This window comes from Schistocerca nitens, chromosome 1 (assembly GCF_023898315.1).
Source record: "Schistocerca nitens isolate TAMUIC-IGC-003100 chromosome 1, iqSchNite1.1, whole genome shotgun sequence".
In the NCBI taxonomy this organism is placed as follows: domain Eukaryota; kingdom Metazoa; phylum Arthropoda; class Insecta; order Orthoptera; family Acrididae; genus Schistocerca; species Schistocerca nitens.
The window spans coordinates 830,683,923-830,700,503 of NC_064614.1; the positions used below are offsets into that span (position 1 = coordinate 830,683,923).

General features: G+C 39.1%; 1 protein-coding gene across 1 annotated transcript in view; it reads left to right on the forward strand.

The window, feature by feature from the left end:
* LOC126262890 (structural maintenance of chromosomes protein 3) overlaps nt 1-16,581 on the forward strand; it is a 169,407-nt gene that overhangs the window by 62,096 nt on the left and 90,730 nt on the right. The window contains exons 11-12 of the mRNA XM_049959780.1: nt 4,782-4,887; nt 13,202-13,305. Coding sequence (XP_049815737.1) covers nt 4,782-4,887; nt 13,202-13,305 — 210 coding nt within the window. The remainder of the gene's footprint in view (nt 1-4,781; nt 4,888-13,201; nt 13,306-16,581) is intronic.

Below are 16,581 nucleotides of genomic sequence, written 5' to 3' on the forward strand. Positions count from 1 at the left end.
TACTCCTGTTACAGGTAATACAGGAAATTATTTTAATCTTTAACGTATCAAAATATTCTTTAGAAATTAGAGACACTTCGCTACTAGAATCGATAAATATTTCTACTTTGTGTTTCTCTATTTCTCCTTCTATTATAGGGTGCGGTGTTGTAGCTACTTTGTTCGTTTCCTCCTGCAGCAGCCACTCTTTTGTTGGTACTTTGTGCATAAAGGAAACCTGTAAACTCCTGTTTAGGCCTTTCGATGAATTTCGACAATCTGGGCCCCGTCCCTGGGTCCAGATCACTCCACATTTTCCTCACGGGTAGCAACCATGGGCCTATTTCCAAAGGTCGGTACAGCGTTACCCACTGTTCCACAGCTGTTGCTGGGCACAAATTCCTGCGTGGTTATTGAACCAAGGTTAGACGAGAATTGTGCTCTCGAGCCACCCCCTCTATTACCATTTCTCCCTGGTCGGTGAACTCGAGCAAAGTTAGTTTCATATCGTTTTGATTGATTATTATTATTATTCATGTTACCCCTCCTAAAATTCTGATTTTCTTGTGCATGTAAGTTCTCATTTCTATCCTTATTAATGGCATCTAATGTGTGTACAAAAGATAACAGCTCCTCTACTGTCTTCCACCCACTACATAAGATATCTTTCCGTGCACAAGTAGATAAACGTCTTATTAAAATTCTTACTAAACCTTCCTCCTTCATTGGTTTGTCTAAATACTTGGCCTAAATACTTGGCCCTCGTCAAGTGCCAGTCAAAATACTTATGCATCGAACCCCAGGCATTGCTGTAGTATTTCGGGTCCCATAAATCTGAAATTAACTTCTCTTGTGCACTGGAAGACCAATATTTTTCTTTAAATTTTCTTTGAAAGTCTTCCCAGGACATGAAGTTCTCTTTGTTTACAGTGCCCCATTCTGAAGCTTCACCCTCCAAATAACCTATCGCAAATTCTATTTTCTTAGCCTCTTCCCAACTTTTAGGCATGGCCTGATTAAATCGTTTTAGGAAATGGGTGGGGTGTACCTCCCCGTCTATTTTAAACCTAGGGAACTGTCGGGAAAAGCCTAATTCGATCCCCATTGCAAATTGTTAATTATTTCTTTATTTAGAACAAGATTTTGAGACACTGTACTCTTTTCAAGTTTCTCCTGAATAATTTTGAATTCCCTTCTTAGGTTATCTAAGTCTTTTTTTAGTACGACCTAATTCAGAGGTCATTATAGGCAAGGGAATGTCAACGCTTAATTTTTCTTCCACTTTTCGTTCTATTAGCTCATCCACCTGTTCCTCTATACCGGTTAGATTGATCAACTCGGTTGTAGTTAACTTTTCTTCGAGATTTTGTTCTACAGTTTCTAAATGTGAGCTAACTCCTGAAATTTGCGCCTGAACAAATGGGATCAATTTATCTTGTTTATGTACATTTGTTTTAATGTTACTTAATTCCTGTTTAACCACATCAAATGTGACCTTACAGACATCTTTCAAGGAATCAAAATTTTCGTTGACTCTAGTTTCTAGGCTACTACATTTGCAGTTGACATGATACTCTAATTTTCGGGCTATTTCCCGTAAATTTTTCTCCTGTCTCTCCTCTAAGCCTTTAAACAAAATATTTACTCTTTCACTTAGAGAGTCAGACAATTGTTTCTTCAAGTCTAACTTGAGGTGTTGCATTTGAGTGTCCTGTAAATCTAATTTAGACTTTAATTCTGAGTTCTGTAAATCTAGTTTAGAATTTAATTCTGCCTTCAGTTCGTCTTGTCTTGTGTTCTGTGACTCAAACTGAGTTTTGATAAACTTCGTTAATTCACCCAAATCAGGTCCTGGGTTTCCTATCCCCATAGCCCCAACATGCTCTTCTGATTGTTGATTATCCCCATCCATCTTATTCTTCTTAGCCGTAAGTCGAGTCAACATTCACAGTACCCCCTACTCACAAGTCTTACACTGCACAATTGAACAAAAGTCAAAGTTCGCTACCCCGGTGTGACTTGACGATCTGCTACCGGCGGTGTTGGTGTTGGTGTAGATGGCGGCGTCGGTGTTGTACACGGCAGCGTCGGCGTTGTACACAGCAGCAGCGGCGTTGTACACGGCGGCGGCGGTGTTCGTGAACGGCGGCGGCGGCATTTGTGAATTAATGGATTGACTGTGGTGTTCGTTCTACTTGATTTCCTTGCTTCTATCACCATTAACCAACAGGACAACTTTCGATAAATATTCCAATCTTGTTCACTGTTACTCGTTGCTATGGCAACACTCGTCAATCTTTTCAACTTGATTTCGTTGATCATCCACTTTCTTCACAGGTCCTTTCTTTACCGGTCGCCACGTTATGCGGTGCCCAGTTGTATCTTCTCTAAAACTTAGAGCCACGCTCCTTGGACTATCAGTGTGAACTTACTTGAATGCCGGATACAGGCTCAGCTTTCCCGCAGCTTCGGCATCTTCTGCTTGCATCAAACTCTTCTCCGAAGATTCTATATTTTGAAGAAGGTGAAAATTCATCTACTATTCCAAAATCCTATTATCTAGTCCAAATAAAGACTCTCACAAAATTCAGTTGCTGTTAATGTATTCTATATTCAAAATTCAATACACTATTTCACTGCCACATTAAACAGTAAGCCCACACTTTCTTAGGGCACTCACACACAACTGAATTCAACCAAATTAAATAACATTTTTTCTCAACGATACAATACTAATATACATGTCCGTCTGCTCGAGACCAAGTCACTATTAATAATAATCTTTTTTTTTTCTTCCGTTGTCTCTCCACAACACACAACAATCACCAATGTTTTTCGTGCATGAAATTAACCACGGAATTCTGGGCCGGAAGTTTTTCTTTTCTCTTTGCTGCAACCGAGCGCATCATTTGTTGGCCCGGTTTTGCTCTTCTTTCTCGGTTAGCCTGCACAAATAATGTTCTGCAGCAGTGTGTATCTGTTTATGCTACAACCCACTACAAAATAACGTGTGTTTGAAGCGGCTGGGAACACAAGTGACTCCAGACTTTCGTAAAATTCTGGGGGCACTACAGGCTGTCGAAATAAGAGTTAGCGAAAAGAACTTTAACCATGATAGCAGATATTATCGAAGCAGTGCATGGAAATGAGTGCTTGGTGCAGAGAAGCAGCTGAGACATTCCTTGCAGTGTTTACATTCCCAAGGAAGCAGTGGTGCCACCAGGGCAGACATTGACACTGTCTGCAACAGTAGTATGTAATCGCCTATTAATCACAAGCTGACCAATCAGAAGCCATCCACAGGCTATATAAGGCCACCACAGCAGCAGTAAAGACAGTCAGTTGCTACTGACAATGACGATGGAGGCTGTCTTCGAAAGCTTGAGATTTTATCCTGAATTGATGCAACAAGAAAACCGAGAATGTTTTACTCATATCAAACATACCAACCACCAGCAGTACCTCCACCTTGACAAATGCCACCTATTCCACAACGAGAAGTCCCTTCTATACAGCCTAGCCACCCATGGCTGTTGCATCTGCTGCGACTTGCAGTCCCTCTCAAAATACACCGAGGGTCTTGCTGAGGCCTTTACAGACTGTAATTACCCCTCCAAGCTTGCACAAAAACAGATCTCCAATGCCTTATCTTTCCAGTCACCCACCATCTCCCAAAGTCCCACTGTCTGGCCACAGAGGAGCATTCCGCTCGTGACTCAGTACCACGGAGAACTGGAGCAACTGAATTACACTCCCCGCCAGAGTTTCGACTACCGTTCATCGTGCCCTGAAATTAGAAATGTTCTTCCCACCCCCCACAGTGGTATTCTGCCACCCACCGAACCTACACAATATTCTTGTCCATCCCTACACATCCCTTGCTCCCAGCCCCTTGCCTCATGGCTCATATTCCTGTAATATACCTAGATGCAAGACCTGTCACATACATCCTCCAACCACCCCCTACTCCAATCCAATCACAAACATTACTTATCTCATGAGAGGCAGGGATACCCGTGAAACCAATCATGTGATCAACATGCTAAGCTGCAACCACTGTGCTTCATTCTACATGGGCGTGACAACCAACAAGCCGTCTGTCTGCATGAATGGCCCCTGACAAACTGTGACCAAGAAACAAGTGGACCACCCTGTTGCTGAGTACACTGCCCAACACGGCATTCATCAGTTCAGTGACTGCTTCACAGCCTATGCCATCTAGATTCACCCCACCACCAGCAGCTTTTCTGAACTGTTCCCAAACCCACCTGGTCTCAGCCATCATTAGTTATCGTCCTTACCCATCTAACCTCACCCCTGTTCCCATTCCAACACTACACAGCCCTCTATTTCACCAACACACCCAGTCTTTTTAATTCTCTCCTTTCCCACTAACCTCCCCACCCCCACCCCTGACCTCTGTCTAACCTCCTAGCTGCACCTAGCTGCCTTACCTTTCCACCTCATCCCTGCATGCTCCCGCAGCAGCACTTTACTACCATCCTCCACCTTTACCCTTCATCCCTCCCCCTCCCTACCCAGCCTCTTCCTGCACTGCTTCAGCTGCCATAGACTGTAGTCGTGTGTGTGTGTGTGTGTGTGTGTGTGTATTTTTGACAAAGGACTCGTTTGCTGAAAGCTTATTGTGTGACAGTCTTTTTTTTGTGCCTATCTGTGACTCGGCATCTGCTATATGGTGAGTAGCAACTATCCTTTTATAATGGTGTTACGTATTAATTTGGTATCTAAAATGTGGTGTGACATCAGCGTTTTGTTTGAACAGAGCTAATAATGGTTTTCAGGTCACTTAACAAGCAAATAAAGGACAAACAGGATCATGCCACCAAACTAGAAGAAGATATAAAGAAAGACATTGAGAAGAAAGCCTTGTTACTGAGGAAGATTGAGGTATTGATATGTATATACTCTATTTTTTTATGCTGAAAAGTAACTAGATTTAAAATTGAGCTGACAGAATATTGAGTAATTAATTTTCATTGGAATTTGCTTAGTCATCCATACTTCTTAGTGAAAATTATTCTGAGTGAAAATGCAGGTCACTTTAAAATAAGATTGTAATTACTATTTTTTAATTCTGTTCCAGTGTTAGCAGGTTTGTGTTGCTATTTATGGCATTAATGAATTTTTAACATATAAGCAAGCAACTAATATATTGTTCTTGAAAATAAACAGTGGGAAAATGATAATTTTTGCTAGTAATCCATGAAGTGTCATGCTCTGGTAAAGACTGGTCCATTTTAACAAATACTTGTGTTTCTGTAGTTCATTATTGTAAGTTATTGACTGTTTTTGAGTTATTTACCATTAAGTACGTGTATGTATGGTGTTGGAGGTTATTTGTCATTTAATAAATAAATTAAGAAACAGTGTATGGACTCATATAAAAACTGACTATTGTCCGAGTAGAATTATTGATTGTCTAACTTGCTCTCATATGTGCTTTGAAATGAAGTGGTGTAGTCATTAATATGGACTAGACTCATTGTAAAAAATAAAAGTTCAAAGCTTAATGGTGTCATCTAAATTTTGGAATGCTTGTTTGGACACAGTCACTTCCTTCTATTTTCCATCTGAGATATTTCTTTGTACCTGATTGTCTCAATATTTATGAGATGTTACAACTGTGATCTCCATTCCAAATTTTATTACGAAGAAAATTCGTAAGCCCAACAGTACTATTTCAAAGAAACCAGAGTCGGGATTCAATACGTAATGACTGTATGAGGCTTGTTGGAGTTCTCAGGGCCCAAAATTTCTTCAGACTTATTAATTACTCCCGGAAGCTAAAAATTTTGCTGTTTCATAACATATTCTCCAGTTAGAACATAATTTTGCTTAAATAGGTTACCTGTCTCCATGTCAGATCGTTAAGGAGCCATTTTGCCAGACTGAAAAATAGGAAGTGCTGAATGTCTGGTTGCAGTCCCAGTACCTCATACAATACAAGCAGACTTCAAAAAGTAAGTTAATGTTGTTATGGTAGGCCAAGTAACTGTAATTGAATGCTGCACTACACTGCAAAGTGACACAGCTACATGACAGTGAAAATTCCTGGCAGATTAAAACTGTGTGCCGGACTGAGACTCGAACTCGGGACCTTTGCCTTTTGTGGGCAAGTGCTCTACCATCTGAGATACCCAAGCACGACTCACACACCATCCTCACAGTTTTACGTCTGCCAGTACCTCGTCTCCTACCTTCCAAACTTCACAGAAGCTCTCCTGTAAACCTTGCAGAACTAGCACACCTGGAAGAAAGGATATTACTGAGACATGGTTTAGCCACAGCTTGTGGGATGTTTCCAGAATGAGATTTTCATTCTGCAGTGGAGAGTGCACTGTTATGAAACTTCCTTCCAGATTAAAACTGTGTGCCAGACTGAGACTCGAACTTGGGACCTTTGCCTTTTGCAGGCAAGTGCTCATTCTGGATACATGATGATTGTTTCTCAATATACTCACCTAGTCTGTGGAAGCAATGGTCAGAACGTTCTACCAATCATTCAATTCCTTGATGATAACAGCCCACCTTTTGGTCACAGTGCCATTCGAAAACTACTGTGTGAATGGCTTCACTGTTGGAAAATCCCCCCTCCCCACTTAATACACTCTTTCAGCTTGTCGAAAAGATGGAAATCAATGGTGCAAGATCTGGACTTCTTTATCAGCTTCACTCATATCTGATACAGCCTTGCGCAAATCGTCAGCATCATTTCACCACGGCTGGACCGGCATTCTATTTACCCCCAGAATTTCATAGGGTGTCTGTGTGACATTGTGTCCACAAGAATCATACTGTCCCACACACTCAACTTTGAAGTAGATTTCCAGTTGCCACTCCATTTCAGATGCACACTGTGGTACACCTGTTATCCATATTGCAGCAGAAATATGGAATCCCAATACATGTACTCGCTTCTAACAATGTGTCACTCTTATGGCTAAAGTTTTTAGTGTGGGACTACATGTGTCCCTGTGTATTTAGTTCTCCAAGGAAACTTCAAGAGTCTAATTGTTATTTGTCTTACATAGGAGTTAGGGATGATCTCTACATCTGTATCCATACTCTGCAAATCAGTGTGAAGTGCATGGCAAAGGGTATGTCCCATTGTACCAGTTAGTATGGTTTCTTCCGATTCCATACGTGTATTGAGTGCGGGAAGAATGAATGTTTGAATGTTTCTGTGTGTGTGTGTGTGTGTGTGTGTGTGTGTGTGTGTGTGTGTGCTGTAATTATTGTCCCTTGTTCTCAAGATCCCTTTGTAAGGTGTTATATATTTGTAGAATCATCATTTAAAGCCAGTTCAATAAAATTTGCTTGTTGACTGTCTCGGGATAGTTAACATCCGTCTTCAAAATTCTTATCAGTTCAGTTTCTTCAGCATCTCTGTAAATCCCACAGGTTAAACAAACTTGTGATCATTCTTGCTGCCCTTCTCAGCATACTGTCAATATTCCGTGTTAGCCCTATTTGGTACAGATCTCACACATGTGAGCAATATTCTAGAATGGGTCACAAAAGTTATTTGTAAACAATCTGCTTTATAGACGGATTGCACTTCCCCAGTATTTTACCAATAAAGCAAAGTCTGACACCTGCTTTACCCACAACTCATTTCATATCCCTACAAGGTGCTACACCCAGATATTGTACGAGTTGGCCGATTCCGACTGTGACTCATTGACTTTTTAGTCATGGGATCCTACATTTTTTTCATTTTGTTTAGTGCTCACAGTTTTCCATTTCTGGACATTAAAATCAAGTTCCTGATGTTTGCACCAGTTTCAACTCTTACCTAGATCTGACTGAATATTTATGCAGCCTCTTTCAGACAATACTTCATTACAGATAACTGTGCCATCTGCAAACAGTCTGAGGTTACTGTTGATATTGTCTACAAGGTCATCAATATACAACATGAACAACAAGGGTCCCGACACATTTCCCTGAGGCACACCCAAGGTTACTTCTACATTTGACATTGACTCTTCACCCAAAATAACATGCTGAGTGCTTTCTATCAAAAAGTCCTCATCCTGTCACAAATCTGCCTAAATGCCTTGATCCTAAGCTTTCAGTATATCAAGTAAGAAAAGTACGAGTTGAATTTCGCATGGCTGATGTTTTCGGAATCCATCCTGATTGACAAGGAGGAGCTTATTCTGTTCAAGACATCCCATTATGTTTGAGTTCATGATGTTCTCAAAGTTTCTACAACAAATCATTTTCAAGGATCACTTCTGTTACCCTTCTTATAGACGTGCGTGACCTGTGCTTTCTTCCAACCACTGGGCACAATTTTCTGTTCAAGGGATCTGTGATAGATTCTTGTTGGAATAGGGGCTAACTCAGCTGCAAATTCAGTATAGAATCAAGTAATGATTCCATAGGGCCATGGAGCTTTGTTCAGTTTTAATAATTTCAGATGTTCTCAACACCACTGTCACCAGTACTGATCTATCTCATTTGTTCAGTGGTATGAGGATTCAGTGGGGTCATATTGCCTTGGTTTTCTGTTATAAAGGAGCATTTGAAAATAGTTACGCATTTCAGCTTTTGCTTTCCTACCCTCAGTTTCAGTTCCTGTCTCATTCACTGAGGACTGGACATTAACTTTGATTATTTACATAGGACCAAAATTTCTTCAGGTTCTATGAAAGATTATGTGACAATATTCTGCTACGGTAGTCATTGAAGGCTTCCCAAATTGCTCTCTTGACAGCCAAACACATTTCATTCAGCATATGTCTATCTAGTCCTAAGCTCTACTTTACAGCTGTTATACAGTAGTCTCATTCAGTCCATCATGTGTTGACTCATGGCACTAAAGCAATGAAAGGACATGTGGAAACTATGAACTAGGCACTACATCCGTCTAATGCTCTGCTTAAAAAATTGACATTTTTGTGAAACACTAGAGGAAATAGCATTAAATTCTATCAACTCACAAACTTTTGTTGTGCTTGAATAGGTTTCCAGAAGAAGTTCCCATACCTGTATGGATGCTGTATACACATGTTTATGCTGCGTCTTAAGTAAAGGTAACATTTCAAAGGTGAAAGTCATGTCCTTCAAGAACCATTACATGATTCTGATCGCGAGTTAGTATTTTATTTGGTTATGAGAAACTAATGATTTACAAAGTGCATTGCAAATTAATATTCCGTACCTGTTCATGTATTATAACATCGGGGAAAACTTTACACCGGCTTTAGAACAAGATGATAACATACAGAAAAAACAAGAAAGAAAATGAATCCAGAATTAAATGTCTAACAAATGAAACAAATAACTGACTGCAGTTGTTATTGCAAGAATAAATTGTAGTGGAAAGACATATTGTGGAGATAGTATCAACAGACAGCAATATATTCCATGATGGTCGAAAGTTTGAGAGTTAGACTGATTCATGATTGTGAACTTGTATTTATTTATCAGTTGCTTTTACTACATATGACCTGCACTCTAGAAGATAACTGTGACTCAAGCAAAGCACTATGGAAGGCTTGGAGGGGCAACAGCGATACAAGCTTAACTGAGAACAATAGTGAGTGTGGGGAAGGGAGTGGTGAGTGGGCAGCAAATTCAGTCTTGCAACCAACCATGGGGATCTATACTGTGTTCTTGAGCTTTTTATAAACCTCTACCATTTGTAAACTGCAGTTTGCTTGACTCCATTTGTACTCTGAATTTAACTGACTATGAAACTGGTCAAATACTGAACAATAGCTTATATTTCTGCAAGAGCTACTAAAAGTCTAGATTGGGGCCTGTGGCGTACTTATGTGTTTGTTCCAGCAACATTGTTGATGCTCTCCATGAACTTCGATTTAAATTATAGGGAGGGAGAGGGAGGGTGTCAGCTGCTGGATACATGAGTTTCACAGGTGCCCTAGGGTGATGACGACGACGACAGTGATTAAAAATAATGATATCACACACAACAGGCTAAACAAAAGAGGCAGTGAAGATAAAAATTAATGCAAACAACTTTTTTGTTTACTTTATTTCTCCATATATTAGCAAAACATAAACAACCAATAATGGCCTAAGTTTAGAATACGTGTTATGGTAACTTTTTAGGCAGATACCTTGTTTTAACAAAAATTTGTAATTTTGGTTAGTCAGAATACGTTAAAAAGGAGCCTCTTAAAAAATAGGATGTCATGTTTTTCTATCTGGCATTGTCTTATACATCTACATCTACATCTACATAGATACTCTGCAAATCACATTTAAGTGCCTGGCAGAGGGCTCATCAAACTTAAGAAAATGTAGTTTTGTAAGCATCCAAAAATTCTCAAAAATAACCTATTTCCCACATAATTACACAATGAAATTAGAGAACCGTTATTTTGAATGAGAATAGGCCTACTGTTCTCGGAAGTTTTAAAAGAGCAAGTTTAAAGCTACAATTGACAATACACTAACAGTACGAATTATTGCGGCACTCCCAAATATTTGAAATTTCATAATTCAATCGAGTGTTGATACAACCAATGATAGATTATGCAGAAGCATTGCAAACAGTAAAATATCCGAATCTAGAATTTCAAATCAGCACACAGTTCTTACAAAAGTGGTCTCACACAAAAGAAAATTCCAAAGTTGACTTTTACTTTTAAATAAACATACAGATTGCATGGATTTTTTACTTAGCTGTTTGCGTGCCAACTTCTACACTGGTAAGCAGTCAGAATTGTGAAATTTGTAACTCCAACAAAGCTAAACGAATGATGATGGCTAATGGTATTTACTTTGGTTTTTGTAACACTTGTTGTGATAACCAAAAGTAGACACCTATAGCGGGAGGAGAATGAATTCAGTGGAGAGAAATGGGAATGGATGAATACAGAGTAAGATAATTGGCTGGAAGAAATTAGTGATAGAGATGGAAACGGGAGCAAAGACAGCAAGTAGAGGCAGGAGATTGTTGATGAAGGGTTGGAAAACATCTAAGTGTAAAAAAAAGTGAAAATGAGAACAATATCAAGACCTAAGACCCAGAAGTGGAAGAAAACAACGAAAAATGACTGGTGGAGGAGAGGGAACTGGGTAAAATTGAGAGAACCAGATATAAATAGATTGTCAAAAGTTTAGTTGTCATGGGATTGATCTGCTATTTATGCTGTTGAACGAATTGACCCAGTAGACAGTGGTATATGAGCAGAAAATGTCTGAAATTGAAAACATTAATGACCAGTTGTTGACAATATGAGTTGTTTTACATGATGTTCTATCTTTTATTGAGTAGATGACTGTACTGAAGTAGAGGATGCATAATAGTAATTTTGCTAATCATATGTTAGCAAGAAAAGCATATTACGTACAGTTCCAAAATTCGGTGTTGTAACTTGGCTGACATAAATATAATTTTGAATACTCTCTTTTTCTCCCGGGAATAATGGAAAACTCGCTAAATGTCCTTGGAGAATATGACTAAGTACAAAAGTTTACTGACATATGAGAACAAAATTCTGTCAATTTGATATTGTTAACCTTTCACTTCAACATTTGCTGATTCTACTACCGCACAAATGAAGAGTTGTTGGTCAAATGATCTGATCATTCTGTTCAGCCATAGTGTTTTGTACATCTGATCTCCGCATCTTCAATAATTATCTGTCTGCATTGAGGAAAACTGAACATACAGATACAGATTGAACTGTGAGTGCACTAAGGAAATGGCCATTAGTGTGGGATGACGTCCTTGAGGTTTTAACCTGATTAGTGATAAGAATGATGGTTCTGATAACAATGAGAAGAATCTAGTGAACTGAATCCACGAAGTGAGTGCTATGTGAGAGTAGGTCTCCACCTTTGACTCTACAAAAGGTGAAATTACAATCCATTCTGGGCTTCAGATTCAGAAAGGTGATGTCAGCAGTATACACTGTCAAGTTACATTAATGTGACCACCTGTCAGAAGCCTGACTAATCGCCTTCTGCAGCACTGACCGTTGCAAGATGTGCAGGAGCAGAGTCAGTGAGGTTTTTCAAGGTATCGACTGGGATGTGCAGCCATACTCCAGTAAGTATGGCCAGCTGCACTAGGTTTCTTGGTTGAGGATCCATGGCACATACAGCCTGACTGCGGGGTCCCACAGGTTCTCATTTGGGTTTAAATCCGGGGAGTTTGGTGACCAGGGAATATGGAAAACCCATCCTAGTGCTCATCAAACCATACATATACACTTTGACTGTGTGACACATTGCATTGTTTTGCTAGTAGATGCCATCATGCTGAAGAGAAACAGACCATGTGTAGGGGTGGACATGATCCACAAGGATAGATGCATACGTGTATTGCTCCATTCCATTGTGCCTCCAAAATTACAAGATCACCCAGGGGATACCCCAGACCTTAACACTCCCCTCCCACCCCTAACCCGTCGCCCCTTCCTCAGACCCTTCCAACAATTGTTGCAGGATGTTTGCTTTCAGATGTTTCAAACTGCGTATGCCAATGGCCATCTCTCTGATGAAGCATAAAACATAATTCACCTGAAAAGGTCACCTGTCGCCCCTCAGTGGACGTCCAGTTGCAGTATTGGTGCGCAAATTCCAGCCTTTGCTGCCATTGAATAGCAGTAACTGTGGCTGCATGAACCAACTGCCAGCTATGGTGGCCCATACACAGCAATTCATTGAACAGTTGTTGAGAAGACACTGTTGATAGCCCCCTTAGTTCATGTGGGTGGTTAGTTTCTCAACAGTTGCACGTCTATTTGCCTGTACACATCTTCGCAGATATCGATTGCCCCTGTCATCTATGGCTCATGGTGCACCACATTTGCTTTGGTGCCTGTTTTGAATAGCGCCATTTTGCCGTGCATGATATTCTTTAACCAAAGCAGATGCAGAAAGTTTACTAACTTAGCTGTTTCGGAAGTGCTTGCATCCTTCGCCCAAAAGTCAGTGATCATTCTCTTTTGAACGTCAGATAAATTGCTCCATTTCCACATTACGACAACGACTGTTTTCTGACACACTTTATACGCCCTCCACTGCTACCGCTGTCATCTGTGAGCTGTTATTGCGTGGTGATGCTATACACAGGTGGTGGTCACATTAATATGGCTGGACCACATATCTTTCATAATGTTGTCAGATGATTGTGGCAAGTTTGACTGTTGTAAGTGCTTGCAAGTTTCTCATGAGATTGAAGATGAATCTCTTATGATATTTATTTTTGTTGCAGGAACAGACAAATGAATTGGAAAAGCAAAGAGCTTGTATAGATGAACACAATAAACAATTTTATGATTTCAAGAAGACCAAAGATCAGTATCAGAGTAAAAGAAAGTATGTATCTTGAATTTTGTTAATAGAATGTACTGTTCTAAATACAGAATTTTTCTATTCTCATTTATTGTGTGATGTTAAACTAGAACTTTTCAGGGAATTATTCATTAAGTGAGAATGATTTATTCAAGAATAAAGTAACCCAGTTAAGAACACGCAGAGTTAGTTCTGTATTAGATAGGATCTCTTCTTGTGAGGTAAAGTGGGAAGGGATTCAATTTTGCAGATTCGGAAAAGTATGCTGCATAACCACCCTAAAGTTCCACATATAAATTTCCCTCATCATTAGTACAAAAGTCACACTTCTTTTCTGGTGTTTATTCCATTAATTGGGGTCCACTGTTTTCATGATTTAGAATGCTTATTGGTCATCTGGTAGAGCAGAATGAAAACTAGTCTCCCTGTAAATTATACAGTGGCTTTTTGTCTGAATTTTCATGGCCAAACGAAGAGTGGGATATGGACAGAGTATCAGATTGACCAGTGTGAGGTCTAGTTTTGCAGAATAGGGTTTATTTGCTTGAAAATAATCAGAATAGTTTAGAAAAACTTAATTAGTGATTTTAGAGGACTTAATTAGTGATTTTAGAGGAAACGTTGTGAACAGTTGCTGCTGGCTATGTAAATGAAGTGTCAAAAAGTTCCTTTCTTTAAGGCATAGGTATTTTCATAATTTTAGGTGCATTGGTGTGGTATTTTATTTTTAAAATGGCTTCCTTTATATCAAGTACTAAATTCAGGACATATCAAGACCAGCAGACAGTAAGAGGACAAATGAAGTGTCAAAAAATTTGTCTTTTCAGGACCTGGCTATTTTGATTGTAAAAAGTTTCATTGGTGTGATATTTAACTGTCATAGGGTGTATATGACCTGGGACAACCGGGAGATCGAGAAAAACCTGGGAATTTTTTCACCCGAGAGAAAACCAGGATAAACCCTTGAATTTTTTAGAATTCTGGGATATTTTTGTTTTATTTTTTTAAGCTTTCAGTTAAATTTTTGTAATTTTGACTGGTAAGAAACAATACTCTAATAAAGTATATTATGTATCCCACTACTGCAGAATATAACATGAACGAGAGGAGGGGGGGGGAGGGGGGGGGGACGAAAATAAAACTTAAGTTAGAATGGAAATGGCCATATACAACAACAAAACGATGAGCTTGACATCCCAACTGTTTACTTTAGATTCGTTTGAGCTGTTGCAGGTGGGCTCATGTGTAGTACCTTCTGCTGCTTCTGGCTACAAAAGTGTGGCTGTTATCTGTATAAGCAGCAGCAGCAAGATGCTACCTGGAAAAATTTTACTGGCCCATGCAAGCTGCCAGATTCACTGGGGGCAAATCAGGGTATCTACCCCAGGCGGCAATTTCAGGGAATGGGAGGGGGACCACCAAATTCATATTCTTGAGGAAAAAAACCTTGCTTCACAAAGTGCCTAGTTCCAGCACACATTGCTCTGTCGATTATTCATATGATTTTGAAACCCATCTCTGTTGGATTTTGAACATATTTTAAGTTTATTTCTGAATGAATCATAAGTTGATTTTTGAAAGCGTCCATAGTTTACGTCATGTCTCTGCCAGCGGAATCCCCGCCGCATCTAGAAATAAACTTTCCTGCAGACAGAAGGGGACAGGGCTATATGAGTTGAGCGTAATAAAGCCGAACGGGTGAATGGCAATAGCTGTTTTCTATGTGGTTGACTGGGTTTGCGAATGATCAGCATTGTTATAATTGCCAGTGAAATCCATAGATTCAGACTACCAGAACGGAAATAAATGAGTAACAGGAATAATAGGTAAGAAAGATTATGTATTATCTTCTTGACGTATCCAAGAAAATGAAATTTGATACAAAATTTTTGGCCAGACCAGTACACTAGTAAGGACCAGTTGTACTGTGCCCAGTAGCAGCTGCCTGAGTTCTATTCTGGAAGTAGCGCAGCAAACGCATTGTATGAACATGTAATAACGCCTACCAGAGAATAAATGAGGGATAACTAAAATGTTGATTGTGGCAGGGTTAGTGAAGATTACTGGAGAATAAGTTACAGTATTAGTGATGACAAGATTGTTAGAACGAGGAAGGAGAAGAAATGGGGACATAACACAAATTATGGAAGAATAAGACGATTCCAAATTTATATAAAAATTTCATATTACTACTTCTAGATCTCATGCTTGAGAACCTGTGGCGTATGAATTAAATGTGAAACTATTTCCTAACATAAAGCTTTTTGCTCGTAGTACGCCTAATAGGCATTTGATATTGCTGGTACTTCGTGAATTACATTCTGTCGTGTTATAAAAATGACCATTTGTACCAAAACAGTCTCGTTTATTTGGTGTGTGTTACAATTGCTGCGATATTAGACAAGCTTATTTTGTTTTATCTAACAAACAGTGACAAAATAATTGTAATCAGATTGAGAAACCACACAAGTCTTGGGTACTGTTTGTATTAACAGCTTCTTCAGTATTAGACAAAGACATTTCATTTTTTCATGTAGCAAAACATTTGACGAACTTTGATGAGGTAATAGCTTCTTTCCCTGAAAGGAAAGCACGCAATGTAAAGCTTTAGCAAGGTTAGCTAGAGAAAAATGCTAGGACTTCAGGATTGAACAAATGTGTACTGTCTTGCTTGTCTTTTCTACTGGTTTCATGTATCCTGTATTTAATTTTATGTCACTCAAAAAAGCAAGTTATTAGCAATAGGCAATAAATAATGCAGATTTTCTGAAGAGTTCTTGTTCTCCTGGTTACAAATTGTCCCATTGAATATTAATTGCAAGGTGTTTTGTTTTATTTTGTTTTGTTTTTTCGTATGCACAGAGCAGTCTCCATGTGACCCACATTTATGTTTAGTCATTTTGCTGTCTCCTCTTCATTTATTGCTCTCACATCAAATGAAAACAAAATGGATTTCTGTGGCCGGGAGCTATCAAATGAATTAAAATACATTGACATGAGTACGGAAGGCTAAAAAATGTTATTGGTTTCAGATTTTATTTTATTTCCACCTTTCTGACAGTCAAACATTAATCACCTTGCAGAAAAATGAAGTTCTTTTTGTCGATTTGCTAAATAAATTTATCATTTGTTAATCTTTTCCACTGAGGCAGTCAATTTATTTGAAACGAAATGTTTAATTCCACAATATTGGCTAGTTTCAATTGTTCACTGCATTTCAAAAGTGCACATTTTCATCTTATAGCATGTATGGCATTATGCCGTAATGAAGAACCAAACATGAGATAATACAGTACTGGT